The sequence below is a fragment of the Mesocricetus auratus genome, unplaced genomic scaffold (genome assembly GCF_017639785.1).
Source record: "Mesocricetus auratus isolate SY011 unplaced genomic scaffold, BCM_Maur_2.0 Super-Scaffold_2245, whole genome shotgun sequence".
Taxonomy (NCBI): Eukaryota; Metazoa; Chordata; class Mammalia; order Rodentia; family Cricetidae; genus Mesocricetus; species Mesocricetus auratus.
Window position 1 is genome coordinate 6,029,592 of NW_024429180.1, and position 18,988 is coordinate 6,048,579.

Sequence of the window (18,988 nt, forward strand, 5' to 3'; positions counted from 1 at the left end):
AAAAGAAATGGTTCTGCACAGTTAGGGTATCGGTTGCTGTCTAAATTGAGTCAAGGCTGGCGCTCAAACTGAGAACTGAAGGAGACACTAGCAGACAGCACGGAGGCCAGGGTAGGACCAGCCTGGTATACAAGAAGAGAGAGGAGGACCAGGATGAGGCAGAGGGAGCCAGCGAGAGAAGAGAATAGGCTCTAATAGGGGAACCCACGGAACGTCATTATCGTGATTTCAAGTAGCCTCCTGTCTGTGATAATATGAACAGTCAAACAGAATTTGGCAATGCAACTTCGCGTTTCCACACTGCGTACAGTCCTGAGGTTTCTTAGGGGTTAGTCTGGGTTAGTCTACCGACGGAACTGAAGTGCAAGAACGAAGACACCGGGGCTAGAGAGATGTCTCAGCGCTTAAGAGCACTGACTGCCGTTCCAGAGGACCCTGGTTCAATACCCAGCACCCACATGGCCGCTGACAACTGTCTGTAACCCCAGTTCCAGGAGACTAGAGACCCATAGGAAAAACGCCAGTGCACATCAATAAAGAAAGAATGAAAGAATGAAGACATCCATTCATTAACTCTACCTATAGAAGTAGCCCATGCGGGCTGCACTGGCCTAGAAAACATCCCAGACCCTAGCTCCCCAGGGACCCCAGTTTCTCCCAGCAGGTGGGCCCAGGCATCCAGCACCGCGCCTGCGCAGTGCCACGGCCGGCCACGCCCCTCGGAGAACCCGGAAGCCGCTGCGGACTTCCTTTTTCACGTGTCGCGGGCGGGGACGCGTCGCAAAAACGTCGCGCTGGCTGGCACTTCCCGGTGGTCCAAGCTTCCGCGCTCTACGGCGCGTGGCGCTGGCGCTGGCGCTGGCGCTGGCCGAGCGCAGAGATGTCGGCGGCGGGCCGGGAGGAGCCCTGCGGTCCTCCCGGCGGCTGCTACGCGAAGCGGGTGCTGGTGACCGGGGGCGCCGGCTTCATGTAGGTAGCGCTGCTGGTGGCCGAGTCGCTCGGCACCGCCCCGACCTTTGCCCGCGGCTCGCCCGGCCTTTGGCGCGGGGCGGGCGCTTGGAGGGTCCCCGGGCGGGCGGGAGGGCGCTGCTGCACGGTCGGGACGCGCGCCCCTCCTCCCGGACCTTGGGGCCCGCAGTAGCGAGGTTGCCTGGAGCCTGCGGCTTCCGGGGCCCTCGCCTGCCACCTGTCACTTTCTGGAGGCGCGCGCGTTCAAAGCTCCCTCTCTCTGCCGAGCCTCCCTCCAGCACGCCCAGGCCTGTCCAGAAGCACGCGATGCTCTCTTTTGTTTTGTTTGTTTGTTTCTCTTTAAGAACACGTTTGCAGGTCCTCGGGGGTGAGCGCCTTGTGCGAGGCTCGCACGCAGGCTGCACGAGCCCGCCCCCCTTCCTGGAGGTGTAGGGAAAAGGGACCAGTCAAAGAAACACACCCTGAGCAGAGCCAAAGAAACACTTTGGCCCTGCAACCAGAACCAAAGAAATGCATGCACCCTGACTCTGATTCCAGAGACAAAGTGTGTTTCTTTGACTGGTGCCTTTTCCCTACAAGGAGTGATCCTTAATTTTGACTTCTCACCTCGGTTCCTTCTTTTGCTCGGAACACGGCTGCCGCCCCCTCCCCTGGTGGAGCCCCCTGTGCTTTCCTTAGGCTCCGCCAAGCGTGTCCCTCGCACGCAGGGAAGTCGTGGCTTTTAAGGAAGTGAGACGCCCCTGCCACTTAGAATTCTGTACCTGTGGCTTCTGTGAGGCTTGCGAGCCCAGCGTCTTGATACGATCTGGAAGGCTCAAGCGGCGCAAGCCCTGCTTCCCCCAACCTATATCCTCTGGCTTTTCCTGTACTCGCCACAGCCCTCTTGGGGTTCTCAGAGCACAGCACGGGACGCTAGGGCCCCTTCCTGACTTGAGACATTTGAGCTTCTCTCTTTGCTTAGGTTGTCTGTACTCTTCAGGTCAGGTGTTTATGTTAACCCCATTCCAACTTCAGAGTCCTTACAGGACGACCGTAGGTAACCGACACAGTTAACATGGCCTGAAGTTGCCTTGTTTGTATTTACTTGTTCATGGCCTTGTCCCCCTTCTGGAATATACGCCCCGTGAGGGCAGACCGATATTCACGAAGCACCTGCAGAAAGCAAGGTCTGGTCCCGTTTTTTTCCGGAGGTCTTCAGTAATAGTGGGGTGCGTAAGTGACAGACAGCATCCTCTTCCGCCCTCGGGGAGCGGTGTCTCCTGCATGGCGACACAGAGACTCTTGTTTACTGCAATGACATGCAGTGGACCTTTTAAATCCGACGGTCACTTTGCTGAGGGTGCCAGGAAGCCACGTTTCACTTTAAGGAACGCGAGTGTGCATGTGGGAAAGAGCTTGTAGTTGCTTGGAAGGCTTGGTCCACGAGAACGTCCTAGAAAGTGAGGAAAGGGCCGTCGAGTATAAACGCCATTACTCCCAGGAACCCAAAGTGCGTTTGGGTTTGAAAATATCTGGCACCTCCTTTTACTGGGATAGCTCCTTTTCAGGGTCCACTGATAACCCGGGAGGCAGTGTCAGTCCCCAACTTAGATAGTGTCAACTCTTATCAGCCTAGGAAAAGCTGTGTTCAGTCCAGGACCCTCCTGAGGTTTTCAGGCTCACACAGGCAACTTCTAAGTTCCAAGAGAGAGCAGCTGCGGAAGTCGGTATAAACGTAGGCTGATGACGGCGTCTATGCTGAAGTAATGTCTGTGTAGTTACCTTGCAGCCCCTGAAAAGGCAAATTCGTCTCAGCGTACTTGCTCAGAGTAGATCTTATATTTTTCATGCTCACACTCACAGCATGCCTGGGCAGCATCATTTAGTTAAACTGGCTTTTTCTTTATTCTCCAGGCCAGAAAGTTATGCATGGCACAGGGAGGATATGAGAGTTTGTTTATAGATTCTATTGAGAAGGTGGGTTAAAAGTGCGTGTGTGTGTGCGTGCATGTGTGTGTGCGCGTGTGTGGTGTGTTCCATCGTTTCCTTTGTCTTGGAAGTGTGATGTTAACTCTTAACATTTTCCTACTACTCTGCAGCTTAGGGAAACTCTTAAGAATCTAGGGAGGTCAATGTCACTCACAAAGTTCTTTTTTCTCCTCGTAGCGCATCCCACGTGATTGTCTCCCTAGTGGAAGATTATCCCAACTACATGATCATAAATCTAGACAAGGTAAGTGTTATAAAAAATGAGCTTCATGCACTAGAATTAGACCTCCTTTGGCCGCATCGTCAAAAAGTAACATCCGGCCTGGTCCACAGACAGCGCTCAGGCTGCCCTCAGACTTCGGAGTCTGCCACATCTGCTCCCGCAGCACGTCCTCCTGGTGTGTGACAACACAACCAGCAGAGGCAGGCGGATCTCTGTGGGTTCAAGGCCTGCCTGGTCTACGTAGGGAATTCCAGGACAGCCAAGAGTACATAGTTAAGCACTGTCTCAAAATGCATAAATGAAAATACAAAATAATGAGCTGTGGGGAGGTGTGCGTGTCTGCATATGGGTGTGTGCACATGGGTTCCCTGGCCCTCAAAGGCCAGAGGCGTTGGATGGGAACTGGGGTCACAGACAGTTGTGAGTCACCATGTAAGGTGTTCGGCACCAAACCCGGGTCCTTTGGAAGAGCAGCTAGCGCTCTCCACCTCGGAGCTATCTCTCCAGCCCCAACTCGCTCTTTTTAAAATAATGTGCGCTGACCTCCAGGTCAGAAGAAGAGGTGTGCTGAGTCATAGATGTATGAAGGGGGTGTTTTCTTATCCTTCAATGGCCAGTTCCTTTTCTGTCGAGAACTAAACGTTTTTAGTTTTTAGTCACCAGTGCTGAGGGAGCTTGAGCAGAAACAGTTTTAAAGAGAGATTTGTCACACCGTTTCTCTTGGTTTCTCTTGGTTCGTTCTTTTGAAAACGAGCTGCTTTCACTTCGAGGACGGCAGAGACTTTACGGGTGTGATGTACAGGAAGCCTTTTTAGAAGATGCCTTCTTGTGTCAGGGTTTAGCATCCGTGACCGTCAGACTGACCCGGCTTGTCACCACGGGAGCTGACCTTGCTTTCTGTGTTGTTTTTCTCCCCACCGCGTTCTCCTCGTTCAAGCTGGATTACTGTGCAAGCTTGAAGAACCTTGAACCCGTTTCTAACAAGCGGAACTACAAATTTATACAGGTACGGAAGCTTTGCCGACAGTGCCTCTGTAGTCTCAGAGGTCGTAATCTTTTTGTGTTGCAAACATGTTAAGGACCAGATGTTTCCCAGAATAGCGTTCGCTGTATAGAGTTCTACTTTTAGATGATCACATAAAAAGCTGCATGGGCGTTTTGGTAGCTTGGCAAATATATGAGTAGTTGACAAAATATATATATTAAACATACATGTCACGCTTGTTTTAAATGTATTTTAGTATAGCTGTCTGAAAGAGTTGTTTTTCTTATGCTAAAAAAAAATTTCCTGCTATCTTAGCTTTACAAGTCCGTGATAGAAGTCAGTACAAAATTTAGAAGATGCTGGTGCTCAGCAAAAATATTTTGAATTGAATGCATATGTTCTAAGATGCTGAGGAACCACACTGCTTCGTCTTGCTTGGCTGGCTGCTCGGCTGACTTCAAGGCGGTTTCTGCTGAACTTGGGGGTGGGAAATGGGGACGGTGCTAACGGAATACTGGTAATCACCAGCGCAAGTGCTCAAGAAACCCATCATCCATGTTTGCCGTTCCATGCAGGGTGACATTTGCGACTCCCACTTTGTGAAGCTGCTGTTTGAAATGGAGAAAATAGACATAGTACTCCATTTTGCTGCCCAGACACATGTCGGTAAGCACTGCTTCATGCTATCGCTACGGCTGGCCTCTTCTTTCCCTAGTGAAGAAATCCAAAGTCCTAGAATAAGGATGAGGAGTGGTGACCTCTTGTGTGTTCCTGGCTAGCTGAACCTTTATGTTATCATGTTTCATGTGTGTGTGAGAGTGTGTGTAAGTGTGTGCGTGTGCGCGCATGTGTGCATGTGTGCGTGCTGCTCCGCCGTACTCCCAAGACAGAGCCTCTTTCTAACCCTGGAGCCCACTATCTGGACTCTCCGGGCGGGCAGCCAGCTCGGGGGATCCACGTCTCCACTCCCCTGCTGGGCATTGCAGACATGCACAGTGTGGGGTGTGGGGTGTGGGTGTGGACTCAGGCCCTCTCACCTGAACAGCGAGCACTCATCCCCACTGAGCCATCCCCCAGCTCTGTAGTGATCTTTCTTCCTTGGTGAGGCGGATTGCCTTGGAACCCTGTTAGTTGGCATGGATGTGGCCATGTCATCGCAGGATGTTTTCCTATAATTTATTTCCAGCTCTTGTCTGCCTTGGCTGGTGCCTGCTGGGTAAGCATTCTCCCCTGAGCTGTATCCTCAGCCTAGATCTTACTTCTGAAAAATCCGTTTGACCACCCACGATGCCCACCTGCCTGCTGTCTGTTGAAGACTCTGCTGTGGAACTGGTTTTATTTCCACTGCTCACTTGGAAAGAACAGTCTGTCTGGTCACCTTACGTAATGTAATTAGCTGTCAGAGTGTAAAGTCCGGAAACCTTTGCCTTCTTCCCAGATCACGCCCCGCCCCGTAGCTTTGTTTACGCCCAGCCTCGTTTTCAGATACGCTTCCAAGCCTGTTGTGTTTGGTGTTGCTTTTCAGTTCAGGTACAAACCAGGCTTGCTGTCAGCTATGGTACTGTTTCGTGCATCAGGGTCTGGGTGGATGTGAGCTTTGGCAGTGATGATTTTCTCGTTGTCCTTCCTTTCCCTGTTCGTATGTTAAATGGGAACTTAGGGGCAGGTTCTTTGTGTCAGTTCTTGAGAAGGTGTCAGCCAGCCTAGCTGCCTTACTCTTTAACCTGTGCACTGAGTTCTGTGGGAATGGTGTGGCTTCTTCTTTGTCTTTATAGTATCATTACGGATTCATGGATTGTAACATGACTCTTATTATTTCTTGCTTGCTTTAGTCAGCTGTGGTGTGTTGTCAGCACTCATGCCGACCGGTAGCCACTGGCAGCTGCTACATACACATACCCACACCATACACACACACACACACCGTACATACACATACACACACAGTACATACACACATACATATACACATACACCGTACATACACTCTCTCTCACACACACGCACACAGTACATACACACACATACACACATACATATACACTCACATAGTAATTAATTAAAAATAAAAGTTCAATGTCATGCCCAGCTGCATAGTAAGTTTGAGGCCAGCTTGGAGCACATGAAGCCAAATATGAATCAGCTACGTTGGGTTATTTCTTAAACCTGTTGCAGTTGTGGTGAGGAAAGGGAAGTAAGCATTCTTAAACCTGAGTCAGGTTTTTGGTATTTGTTTTGTTCCGTGAGCAGAATTATTGTAGCTTTTCTCTTGTCCTTTTTAGATCTTTCGTTTGTCCGTGCCTTTGAGTTTACATATGTCAATGTTTATGGCACTCATGTTTTGGTAAGTACTGCTTATGAAGCCAGAGTGGAGAAATTTATCTACGTCAGCACAGATGAAGTGTATGGAGGCAGTCTTGACCAGGTAAGCTTAGAAAGTGTCTTCTGCCTACAGTGTGCCCATAGAGTCTGTTGTTAAAGTTCACTGGACGTTTATATTCTGCTTATCCAGTGTGTGAGTGTAGAGTCTGTTGTTAAAGTGCACTGGACGTTTATATTCTGCCTACAGTGTGCCCATATAGAGTCTGTTGTTAAAGTTCACTGGACGTTTATATTCTGCTTATCCAGTGTGCCCATATAGAGTCTGTTGTTAAAGTTCACTGGACGTTTATATTCTGCTTACACAGTGCCAGTATAGAGTCTGTTGTTAAAGTTCACTGGACGATTATATTTTACTTATCCAGTGTTCCAGCGTAGAGTCTGTGTTATTAAAGTTCACTGGACATTTATATTCTGCTTACACAGTGTCAGCGTAGAGTCTGTGTTGTTAAAGTTCACTGGATGATTATATTTTACTTATCCAGTGCCAGCGTAGAGTTTGTGTTGTTAAAGTTCACTGGATGTTTATATTCTGCTTATCCAGTGTCAGTGCAGAGTCTGTTGTTAAAGTTCACTGGACGTTTATATTCTGCTTATCCAGTGTCAGTGCAGAGTCTGTTGTTACAGTTCACTGGACGTTTATATTCTGCTTATCCAGTGTCAGTGTAGAGTCTGTTGTTAAAGTTCACTGGGCTTTCTCTGTTCTCCCCTTACATGAGTTGTGTCACCCTCTAGAATGTGCTTCCTTGTCCTTTGTTTCTATCAAGGATGCCACTTCACTTGAGGGACGGTTAGCACTGCTACAGACGTCCTCGGGGTCTGACTGTTGTACAACACAGCAGCAGATCTCCCGTTTAGTCTCTGTCGGAAAACATGATGATGTGTGTAGCATACCCCTGCTCCCCTTCTTCTCTGGGCAGTAAAACACGTTAGCATGTCGTGAGCAGTGCTGCGGGATTATTGTTGAAATGGAATCTTTGCCTTCATTGTTGATGTTTTGAAGACAGGCTTTCATTGTGTGACTCAGGCTGGCCTGGAAGTCCCTGTGTTGCTCAATTTGGTCTTTTTTTGTTTGTTTGTTTTTGTTGTTGTTGTTTTTTCCAGACAGGGTTTCTCTGTGTAGCTTTGGAGGTTGTCCTGGAACTCCCTCTGTAGACCTGGCTGGCCTGGAACCCACAGAGATTCTCCTGTTTTGCCTCCTGAGTGCTTGGATTAAAGGTGTGCACCACCAACGCCTGGTTGCTCAGTTTGATCTCAACCTGGAGGTCTTCCTGCCTCTGTATCCTTACAGGGATGTACCACCATGCCTGGACCTGTTCATATGGAGTCATTCCTAATTATTGTACTTTTAGACAAAGATAGAACCATCCTTCAGTCCATGGTTTCCTTTCCTTGGTCCTTTCATTTAAAGACATGCTCTTTTGGGAGTCAGTAACAGGTTAGGGTCTAGCTCAGAGTTGATGGGAAGTCAGTAACAGGCTAGGGTCTAGCTCAGAGTTGATGGGAGTCAGTAACAGGCTAGGGTCTAGCCTAGAGCTGATGGGAGTCAGTAACAAATTAGGGGTCTAGCTCCATGTTGAGTACTTGCTCAGTGTGTGTGAAGTCCTGGGCTTGATTCTAACCAATATATGAAAACAAAAGCCTCACAGTAAACAAATACTTATACTGCAGGACTGAGACGGCTCAGTGATTAAGAGCACAACTCCTCTTCCAGAGGACATGGGTTCAATCTCAGCACCCACATGGCAGCTCATAACTGTCTACAACTTCACCCTTACACAAACATACATGTAGGCAAAATACCAATGCATACAAAATAAAAATAAATAAATTTTAAAAATTATCTACACTGCTAGGTACAATGGTCCTGAAATTAAGAGGGTCCCAGAGAGAAGCCTCAAAATAAATCTGTGTGCATGTAACAGGTATTGGATGCTTATTTCTAAAAGTTATTAATGGTTAAGATATTGTCTACACAGTTAACACTTTACTGCAGTTGTGTGATCTTGTACAGACACAAAGAATAATGTCAGTCAAAAATTAAATTAGTGGGGCTGGAGAGATGGTTCAGTGGTTAAAAGCACTGACTGCTCTTCCAGGTTTAATTCCCAGGACCCACATGACAGCTAACAACTGTCTATAACTCCAAGATCTGACACCTTCACACAGATGAGCATGCAGGCAAAACACCAGTGTACGTAAAATATAAATAAATAAATAAGTAAATAAATAAATTAGGAGTATGGTTTCTCATATTTCTGAAGTTTTAATCTTCAGATCACTACCATGGTTGGTATATAAGCACCCAACTGTTATCTGGTAAAGCTATAGACTTCCTTATGTAAGTATATGTTTGTGAGAATGAAAACGGGCATTGCTGTGTTGTAGAGCGGGTTCCCAGCACTCCCTGCGTGTGGATTAGCCAGCAGCTGGTTTCTGCTCTCTGGACGATCTTCAGAGCTGTGCTCTGACAGAAAATACTCAACGGTGTCTGGGTGGGGCTTGGAGAAGACCCTGACCTCCCCGACCCAAGTCCATGCAACTGTCCTTCCACCTAGCGGAATTAAGTAGTTTATCGACTGCACAAAACCGGGGAGGACACACAAACTTCATTCCCACCTATCATTTTGCCTGGTACCAATATTCTTTTTAGCTCTATCATGTAGGCTATTCTGCCAGTCATTTTTATAACTAAATTACTACATGGTTTTGTTTCAGTGGCGAGCTCTAGAATGGTACATCAGTAACTGCCAACAGCTACACCAAGATTTCCTAAGACGGTGCTTATTCACCCAAGATGGCTGTAAAGAAATTTTAGCCAGGCCTGGTGGCACACCCTGGTGACAGGGGTCCATAATATGATCTCTGAAGGAGGCTGAAACAGAAGGAGCCCAAGTTAAAAGCTAGCCTGGGTAACTTAGTGACCCTGTCTCATTAACAAATACAAGGCTGGAAAGATGGCTTCGTTGTTCATACAGAGGACCCTGTACATACAGAGGCTCCTAGCTTCCATGTGGTCACTTATAATCATGTGTAACTCCAGTTCACAGAAATCTGTGGTTCCCATGGGTTCCTGCATATACGTGCTGCACATAAACTCACGTAGACACACACACACACACACATATAAAAATAATACAAAGTCTTTAAAAATATTATAGATGGTTGAGAATACAGATGTGGTGTGATATGCCTTCCCACCCGTTCAGTAACCTCATTTCTGTCTCCTGTCCCCAACACTCATCTTCAAGACCCTCTTCCCTTGGCTGGGATCCAAGAGGCTCCTCCTGTGTTGGTTTGGTTTTTGTTTGTCTTCTTTGAGACAGGGTTTCAATTCTGGATTCCATTCCCCTACCCCCCAAGTGCTGGGACCACGGGTACCACCAGAGCAAGAAATGGTTTCTTAGATGTAGTGATTGACATTTCAAACTAGTCCTGTGGTTGGTTTTCAGTTTTGTTTGGTTGTATATGTATGTATATTAGCGTGCACTCATGTATGTGTGTGGTAGGACTAAACCTAGTCCTCTTAAATTTGGCACAGACCACTGTTAAGTCATGCACTTAGACCTTGTCATATGTTTTCTACTTAGAGGGTGTGTGTAATTCAAATGTATCCTTTTAAAACTAGGAGTTTGATGAATCGTCACCCAAACAACCTACAAACCCATATGCTTCTTCTAAAGCAGCCGCTGAGTGTTTTGTACAGTCTTATTGGGAGCGATACAAGGTAAAAGCTGGCTTATGAAGCTGTCTGTTAGTATTTATTTATTCTTTGTGCGCACACGCGAGTGGATGCATGTCTTGCGTTCTGTGATGTGAGTGTGGTGGTCAGAGGGCGACTCATGGAAGCCACTGTCCTCCTTCCGCCAAGTGGGTTCAGGCACTGAGCCAGGTAGCAGCACACTTACCATCTCACCCGGCCTGATTCCTGAAACTCCTGAGCCATTCGCTGTGGACTTTTAACATTCTGGTATAAAAGACCTAGTTTAAAAACTTAGTAGTGAGGGCTTATAAATATTGACCCTTACATAGCACAAACCTCGGGTTCGGTTTCTCGTAAAAGCACCAAGCCGAAACAAGTTTGGTCCTGTTGCACCCAGAGCATTACAGTCTGGGGGGGCGGGGCGCCTCATGGAAATCCTGAGTGGCAGGATGACAGGTTCCCTTCCCAGCAGTTGCTGGTCTCTGTGTGATCCGGCAGCCTTGGCTCAGTGTGAGGTAGAGTTGAAGGCTCACGTCTGGTGGCTGTGACAGGGAATTTAATCAAAATTAGTATCAGCAGCTCCAGTGTCATCTGTCTGACTCCCAGTGACCCTCGGTGTTCGCTTGCTTTCTGTGGTGGTGTTTTTACTTGTAGGGTTGATCCAGTGGGGAGAGACCATCTCATTGAGTGTAGAGTGCTGGAAACCATGGGGAAATGAGGGTGGGGCAGCCTCAGTGTTTAACCTGACTCTGTGCCTCTCCATGCCCATCACCCCATTGTCTCCACATGAGAAAGAGCCTGCTCTTCCCATTGGACTGCGGTTATCTGAGCCCTGTCCTCCCGTCTTAACTCAGAGATCGTCCTGTCTCTGCCTCCTGACTGACTTCTATTAAAGCAAACGCCACCAGGACTGACTTAAAAACGAAACAACATGAAACCCAGGCCCCACTGCAAAGCTCAGGCTGTTCTTAAACTAGAAATCCTCCTGTGTTAGCCTCATGGGTGTCAGGATGACGGTGTCAGACAGATCCCCCTGTGTTAGCCTCATGGGTGTCAGGATGACAGTGTCAGACAGATCTTTCTGTGTTAGCCTCATGGGTGTCAGGATGACGGTGTCAGACAGATCCTCTGTGTTAGCCTCATGGGTGTCAGGATGACAGTGTCAGACAGATCCTCTGTGTTAGCCTCATGGGTGTCAGGATGACGGTGTCAGACAGATCCTCTGTGTTAGCCTCATGGGTGTCAGGATGACAGTGTCAGACAGATCCTCTGTGTTAGCCTCATGGGTGTCAGGATGACGGTGTCAGACAGATCCTCTGTGTTAGCCTCATGGGTGTCAGGATGACAGTGTCAGACAGATCCTCTGTGTTAGCCTCATGGGTGTCAGGATGACAGTGTCAGACAGATCCTCTGTGTTAGCCTCATGGGTGTCAGGATGACAGTGTCAGACAGATCTTTCTGTGTTAGCCTCATGGGTGTCAGGATGACAGTGTCAGACAGATCCTCTGTGTTAGCCTCATGGGTGTCAGGATGACAGTGTCAGACAGATCCCCCTGTGTTAGCCTCATGGGTGTCAGGATGACAGTGTCAGACAGATCCTCTGTGTTAGCCTCATGGGTGTCAGGATGACAGTGTCAGACAGATCCCCCTGTGTTAGCCTCATGGGTGTCAGGATGACAGTGTCAGACAGATCCCCCTGTGTTAGCCTCATGGGTGTCAGGATGACAGTGTCAGACAGATCCCCCTGTGTTAGCCTCATGGGTGTCAGGATGACAGTGTCAGACAGATCCCCCTGTGTTAGCCTCATGGGTGTCAGGATGACGGTGTCAGACAGATCCTCTGTGTTAGCCTCATGAGTGTCAGGATGACAGTGTCAGACAGACTCCTCACCCACTGTGTGCTGACAGTGCGTCAGTTACGCCCTGATTGTTTGGCCTTCCCTTCCGCTAACGTTGAATGTTCTCTCTAAGTTTCCAGTTGTCATCACCAGAAGCAGTAATGTTTATGGACCACATCAGTATCCCGAAAAGGTAAACTTCCTTTCTAAATTCTTAGTGAGTGGCTTCCTTTAAAGTAACATCCAGCAGTTACTTGTCTGAAGCAGCTTCTGTTGTAATTGTGCATAATTATGTCCTCTGTGGGGATTGCGTGAGAGGTCGTCAGACTCTAAGTGTCAACCTGACACGTTCCAGTTGGCGTGCCTTTGGGTGCTCTAACCATTGTCTTTAATTTGGGGTGTAATTAAATCACAGCATTGAGGGTGTGCATGGACGCACGTTGTCTCCCTTGTGTTCTAAAGCACCATGCAGCGCTTAAGACTGGTCCACAGCCATGTCAGGGTGTACAGAAGTTAGAAGCTGGTTAGGGAAAGATGTGGCGAGCTTGGCCTGACGAGTGGGTGCTTGTACGTAAGTGATGAGTGACACATGGGACCTACCTGCATGGAAGTAGTCTCCAAACAGGTGGCGTGTGTTGGCTGCAGACTGTCCATGACAGCTTCCTCTGAATCCCCACAATACCTGTCTTTTCATCATCGGGTTTTTACAAAATCACAAACTACCTTAGCATTCTCTTAATTACCAAATGTTGTGAATTTAGGTTAAGAGAATTAGAATGTAGCTACACATACATATCTTGGTAACAATTTTTAATCTTATGAGTTTACATTCATATCAATGTCGTTTTCAAAGTCTGAAGTGACACTTAAATATTCTTCCAGGTTATTCCAAAATTTATATCTTTGCTCCAGCACGACAGGAAATGGTACGTTGCTTTTTATTTTTGCACTCATATGCTCTCTGCTGTGTTGATAGTGTTCAGTAGCAATCTTTGAAAGCCATGAAGGGTTATAGAGGCCATGGAGTTGAGCATTCTGCCATGTAGGAATGCTTTTTCCATTTAATGTGATAGTTTTTCAAGAACTAAACTGCATCTTCATGGTTTACTAAGGTAAATCCTGAAATTATCTGCCATGGAACTTAGAATTGCAAACAAAATTTTGACATCTATATGTAATTGTATATTTCCAAATGGTTAATTTAATACAGAGATGTGAATTTTCATTTTCCCGTTATTTTAGGTTCTAGGGCTTGGAAGTGGGCCTTGCTGGTTCTAGGCAAGCACTGTGATATAAGCTGTAGCCCCAGCTCTGTCCCCCACCCTGTGATTTCGCTATTGTTGATTGTTTGACTTTTTGAAATTGCTCAGGCTGGCCTTGAACGTGGAATCATCTCGTCTCAGTTCCCCAAGTGACTGGAGTTACCATCTTGTATAACCCCACCAGGTTAGGGGTTTTTTCTAAGTGACTTTTTGCTATAAAATTAACAGATGTGTGTGTCTTTTTTTTTTTTTTTTTTTTTTGGTATTTACGAGACAGGGTTTCTCTGTATTGTTTCGGAGGTTGTCGGTCCAGCCTGGCCTTGAACTCACAGAGATCCGCCTGCCTCTGCCTCCTGAGTGCTGGGATTAAAGGTGTGCGCCACCACCGCCCGGCCAGATGTGTGTGTCTAAGGGAGGCATGTTTTCCACTTTTTAAATTAAGGATTCTCACGAAGTTTGGGCATTGTTTAAGAAAGGGAGAAGAAATTTTAAGGGAACTGGTTTTTTCAGTCACGGATTTCTAGGGCCTTTTCAGGGGTCACACTGGCCCCTCTTTTTCTGTACTTTATAGCTGCTTTATTTAACCCGTTTAGCTGTATTCATGGGTCAGGGCTTCAAAGAAGAAACTTCCTCTACGCTGCTGATGTAGTGGAGGCGTTCCTCACTGTCCTCAAGAAGGGAGAACCAGGAGAGATTTATAACATTGGGACCAACTTTGAAATGTCGGTTGTCCAGCTTGCAAAGGAGCTAATACAGCTGGTACGTATGTATCTGCTCTAAGGGTATCTATGATGTCGTCACCAAGTTAGTGGCAGTAACGAAGAATTTGGTCACCTTGAGTATTAGTTCCTCTCCTGCTCTGTGATGGAACACCATGTCCACAAGCATGTCAAGGAAAAGGAGTTAATTTCTGCTTAGAGTGCTTGAGGGCTAGTGTCCATGATGGTGCTGATGGGGGGGGGGGGACAACTCGGCTTGGAGGCGAGCAGGAAGTGGGGTGAGGCTGTCAAACCTCAAAGCCTGGCCCCACTGAAGCGCCGTCTTAGCAAGGCCCCCTTCCTGAGGTTCTGTAGCATCCCCAAGCAGAGCCACCCACGGGGAACCGAGGACTCAAAACACAAGCCAGCAGGGGAAATTTCTCATGTAGACTGCCGCTGAATCAATAGTTCCCATTTACCTAACTTAAAAATGAACGGATGGGAAAGTAAAATCCCAGTCGTGTATAGCATGCGTCTTTGTGTGGAATGGCACTAGTTCTTCAGGGAAGAATGTTGTGTACATCCTCTAGTATAAGGTGTCCCCGCTTCAGAAATAGCAACCTGGTGTCAGAGCCAAAGAACGGTGAAGCGTGACGTAGCCGTGGGGATCCGGCGTGAACTGCTCACCCTAGGGTTAGGGCGTACCCCTGGGGTCTATGCAGCACGTGCTCTCATCCATAGCAGCGAAGGTGGTACAGAAAGTCCTCTGCGGTCCCTCCTCCTCCCTCCCCGCTGTGAGGCAGCTTCTAGCTTTAATACGGTTGTTGCTCTGCGGTCTCTCTCGTTGTGAATCGTGGCTCAGGAGTTTGCTGGTTTTGACAGATCAAAGAGACCAGTTCAGAGTCTGAAACGGAGAGGTGGGTGGACTACGTTAATGACAGGTGAGTAACGTGTTGGAGTGTCTGGGGAAGATGGGAAGTTTTAGATTCTGATAAAACTAAAGCCATACAGACTTACCGGAGAAGTAGCTGAATGCACGAGCTTTCTGACAAATTTCTCTTTCCTAGTTACAAGTGCTACAGAGATTAAGGATAATACTGTTATTAGCCACGGGCTTAAGGAAGTTGTCGACTCTTCCTCAGTGTGGGGTTTCCTCCATTGTGAGACTGGGAGGTTGTCTTCCTACAAAGGTGTTCCAAGGGTTAATCATCATGTAGACCGGGATTCTCTCCCGAGGCTTTGCTCTCAGGAGCCCTCACTCCCTTGTACCTAATTTATTTATTCACTCGTCAGACATTTGTTAATTTCTTCTGTATGCCTGGCACTTCATTTATAACTAAATTATGGCTGAAATAATTAAGTTATTGAAAGGATAGGCTATGGAGAGTGTGAGGCATTGGTAATTATGGGTTTATATATATTTTGTAACATTTTTCTACAATAAGCGTGTCCCAAGCATGATTCTGTTCACAATGCCGTCTTAAATCTTTGCTTTCCAAGACCTCACAATGACATGAGATACCCAATGAAGTCTGAAAAGATTCACAGTTTAGGATGGAAGCCCAAAGTGCCTTGGGAAGAAGGAATAAAGAAAACAGGTAGGTAATAAGCAGGCCATCTGGGGGAGGGCCGGCCAACCAAAGGAGAGGCAGTTCGAGTCAGCACACCAGGCATCCGAGGGCCGTGTGAGGGCCGACTGCACCCCGGGTTCCTGCACCCCGGGTTCCTGCACCCCAGGTTCCCGGTCCTTTCTGGCAGCTGTCTGCTAAGCGTCTTGAGTTTAGCGGACCTGACTTCTCACTGCCCCTCCTGAATCCGCTCAGCTCATCAGCTGCTCGCTCTGTCTGAGTCCGTGCTCAGCTCTTCACTTCCTTTGTGTGCTTGAAAGGCCGGTTTTGTGATCGCTCAAGCTTCTAGTGCAGCTTTCTTCTTTCCCAATGGTCTGTAAAATGTGTCCACGTTACCATCAGTGGGGTCTTAGCTTTGAAGAAGATCTCTGTAAATTCAAAGTGTACAGAAAAAACTAGTAAAATAAGAAAACAGTGTGTGTGTGTGTGTGTGTAATTAGAACCCTGTGTGGTGGCACACACCTTTAGTCTCAGCATTCAGGGTCCGGAGACAGGAGGATCTTTGAGTTTGAGGCCAGCCAGACTTGCTAGGGTTACATAATGAAACCTTATCTCAAAAGACAGAACAGAACAGCAACAAAAAAGAACAGTGTACAAAAAAGGACTTGATTCAAAACTTTAAATACAAATACTTTGTTCAAGTATTAAAAACCAAAAGCAATATAGTGTCTATTCTTTTGGTTTGGTTTGGTTTGGTTTGGTTTGGTTTGGTTTTGGTTTTTCGAGACAGGGTTTCTCTGTATTATTTTGGAGGCTGTCCTGGAACTCGCTCTGTAGACCAAGCTGGCTTCCAACTCAAAGATCTGCCTGCCTCTGCCTTCCAAGTGCTAGGATTAAAGGCGAGCGCCACCAATGCCCCGAAAGCTTCCATTCTTACATAGATTTAGACTTCCTAGTGCAAAGCCTTAAGGTAATAGCACACACTATAAACTAACTTCCCTAATAGTGCACACCATAAACTCACCTCCCTAATTAATAGTGCGCACTGTCATCTCATGCTGCTAATCCTGTATCATGTGTTTAGATGGGTAGGTATTCTTTTTTCTGTAAAATAGCTTTAAAGGTACATAATTGGCTTTCCTCACCTGAGATTTCTGAAATCCGAATGTCGTCAACATTCCTGCAGGCCAGTGCTGCAGGGACTGCCCTTGCAGTGGGCAGACACAGTAGCTCGTGCCGTTTCTGGGGCTTTTCAGGTGACAAGTCCCCGCTAGTCAGCCTGAAGGTGAGACTCAGGAAACACGTTTAATTGATGCATATTTTTTACCTTTTCATTGCCTTTTGATTTTCCTACCAGTTGAGTGGTACCGAGAGAATTTCCACAACTGGAAGAATGCAGAAAAGGCCTTAGAGCCCTTTCCTGTTGTGCCACCGTTTATATAATCGTCAGTTTAGAGGACATCATCCTACCTCAGCAAGTGACATGAGATCCAGTGCCTTAAAGAAGTGCCAGCTCTCCATCCGAGTGAGAGGATGCTTCAAAGGCTCCACAAGTTCCAGCGTGGGCCCAGGATTCCCTGTGGAGATCCCCTCAGCAGCAGAACCGTGGGGTGTGGACCTTTGAGGCCCCCAGTCCTGAGAACCGAGGCAGGGCGTGGCCCTGGTGGCTCTGTCGGCTCCCCACGCCTGACGGCCTCATGTTTTATGCCCTGACTGATTTTTAAGGTCTGATTATGTGAAAATGGGACAAAATGGACACATTGAGCACTTTTTCACTTTTGATGATTTTGTAAAATTAGGTTAGATGATTTTTAAAAGTAAGATGCCAATTTCACACATTTTCAAAATCAGTTAATTTATATATAACCTGTATCAGAAATTTCATCATGTATCTACTCTTACAATGGTTTTATTTATAAAAGTGTCAATATATTTTAATATATTAAATATAGATTGTGGCTTTCTTAGTGCCGCATTTTTATTTTGTGGTAGATATTTTAAAGTAATCATGCGTTTTGTTTGTCTACCCGGCTCCAAGGAGGTGCACCGGGTAGCTGGCTGGCCTGTGTTTGTAGCGAGGCCCTCCGGTGGTACCCAGGCTCCAGCTGAGATGTCCCATCTCTATTCCAAATTGGAACTGACCCTGACAGCATGTGAGCGGGTGCCTTGGTTAGCGGGGGCTTCCATCACACAGATCCCTGAATGGGCGTCTTCAACAGCAAGTTTATTTTCTCACCGTCTTGAGGCAAGAAGTGGAGATCAGGGTGTCAGAGTCTGTATCTGAAGCTTCTCTCCGTGGGTGTGTAGGTTTCTGTCTTCTCTATGTCCTTTCGGGGTCCCTGCCCTCATATATCTGTGACCAAATCTCCTTTTGTTTTTCCTAAATCAGAGGCGTAGAGGAAGACAGCCCCGTGTCCTCCCGCCTCTCCAAGCATGTGCAGAAGCTTGGGAAGTGTGTTGTCTGCCATGGCATGACTAAGTAAAGAAAAAAAAAGTCATTTTACCACTTAAAGATAACGTGTTAACATTTGGATGTATGTTCTTTTGTTTTGTTTTTTTGTTTTTTTGAGACAGGGTTTCTCTGTGGCTTTAGAGGCTGTCCTGGAACTAGCTCTTGTAGACCAGGCTGGTCTCGAACTCACAAAGATCCGCCTGTCTCTGCCTCCCAAGTGTTGGGATTAAAGGCGTGCGCCACCAACGCCCAGCGATGTATGTTCTTTTGTGGTACATATATACACAATTTTTAAAACCCGGTGTGGGGTTTTATTATCACATGCAGACTATTTGGAGCCTGCTTCTTTTCCACCGACATTATCTCAGGGGCTCTTCATCTTACTTTTATATGATATGGGATCTCTTGCCGTCTTTATTGAGTGTGGAATTGTGCTTGATGGCTTATTCCAGAAGCAGCATGGAAGATGAGTTTAAGGATGACAAGTTTGAGCTCCCAAAGGCATCCAGCTTAAGAAGCAGCTGCAGTAAGTCAGGCTGTTGATGTCAAGGCCTGACGCACGCACCCTGCAGACGGGTAGAGCTGAAGAACTTCCGGATTAAAAAAACGTACGGATTGATGATGTGTGGAAAAAGCTGCTGCTTGACCTGGATGGTATTTTAAGGTGTTGAATGTCGGACTGGAACGATAAGTTTAGGAGTCGGTCCCTTAACTCAGAAACAGTCACATGTATGAATAGGAAGATCAAGTTGGTGGGCTCAAGATCTAGAGAAACACATTTGGGGGCGAAATGGCTGTTAACACCTGGAGTGGGACCTGGTGGTGATGGGGCCTTTAAGAGCTAAGGCCCAGTGGAAGGGAATCAGATCAATGGATGCAACCTTTGGTAAGGACTAATGTAGCTTTCCCAGAAACCTGGCTATTTTCCAGGAGAATGAATTGTT

General features: G+C 47.1%; 1 protein-coding gene across 1 annotated transcript; it reads left to right on the forward strand.

Annotated features, from left to right (window-relative positions):
- Window positions 1-801: 801 nt before the first annotated feature.
- On the forward strand, window positions 802-17,559 carry Tgds (TDP-glucose 4,6-dehydratase). The gene is made up of 12 exons (XM_005079410.4): window positions 802-969; window positions 3,115-3,181; window positions 4,098-4,166; window positions 4,721-4,811; window positions 6,428-6,570; window positions 10,153-10,251; window positions 12,198-12,257; window positions 12,947-12,990; window positions 13,920-14,085; window positions 14,907-14,965; window positions 15,525-15,622; window positions 16,950-17,559. The coding sequence occupies exons 1-12, from the start codon at window positions 881-883 to the stop codon at window positions 17,033-17,035; spliced, it is 1,071 nt and encodes a 356-aa protein (XP_005079467.1). The 5' UTR covers window positions 802-880; the 3' UTR covers window positions 17,036-17,559.
- Window positions 17,560-18,988: the final 1,429 nt, after the last annotated feature.

What these genes read in the sequence shown, in the direction of transcription:
- Tgds (XM_005079410.4), top strand. Translation starts at nt 881, where the DNA reads ATGTCGGCGGCGGGCCGGGAGGAGCCCTGCGGTCCTCCCGGCGGCTGC. An exon ending in TGCTGCCCAGACACATGTCG is followed by an intron (nt 4,812 to 6,427) that starts GTAAGCACTGCT and finishes TGTCCTTTTTAG; the next exon opens with ATCTTTCGTTTGTCCGTGCC. An exon ending in CAAAGGAGCTAATACAGCTG is followed by an intron (nt 14,086 to 14,906) that starts GTACGTATGTAT and finishes TGGTTTTGACAG; the next exon opens with ATCAAAGAGACCAGTTCAGA.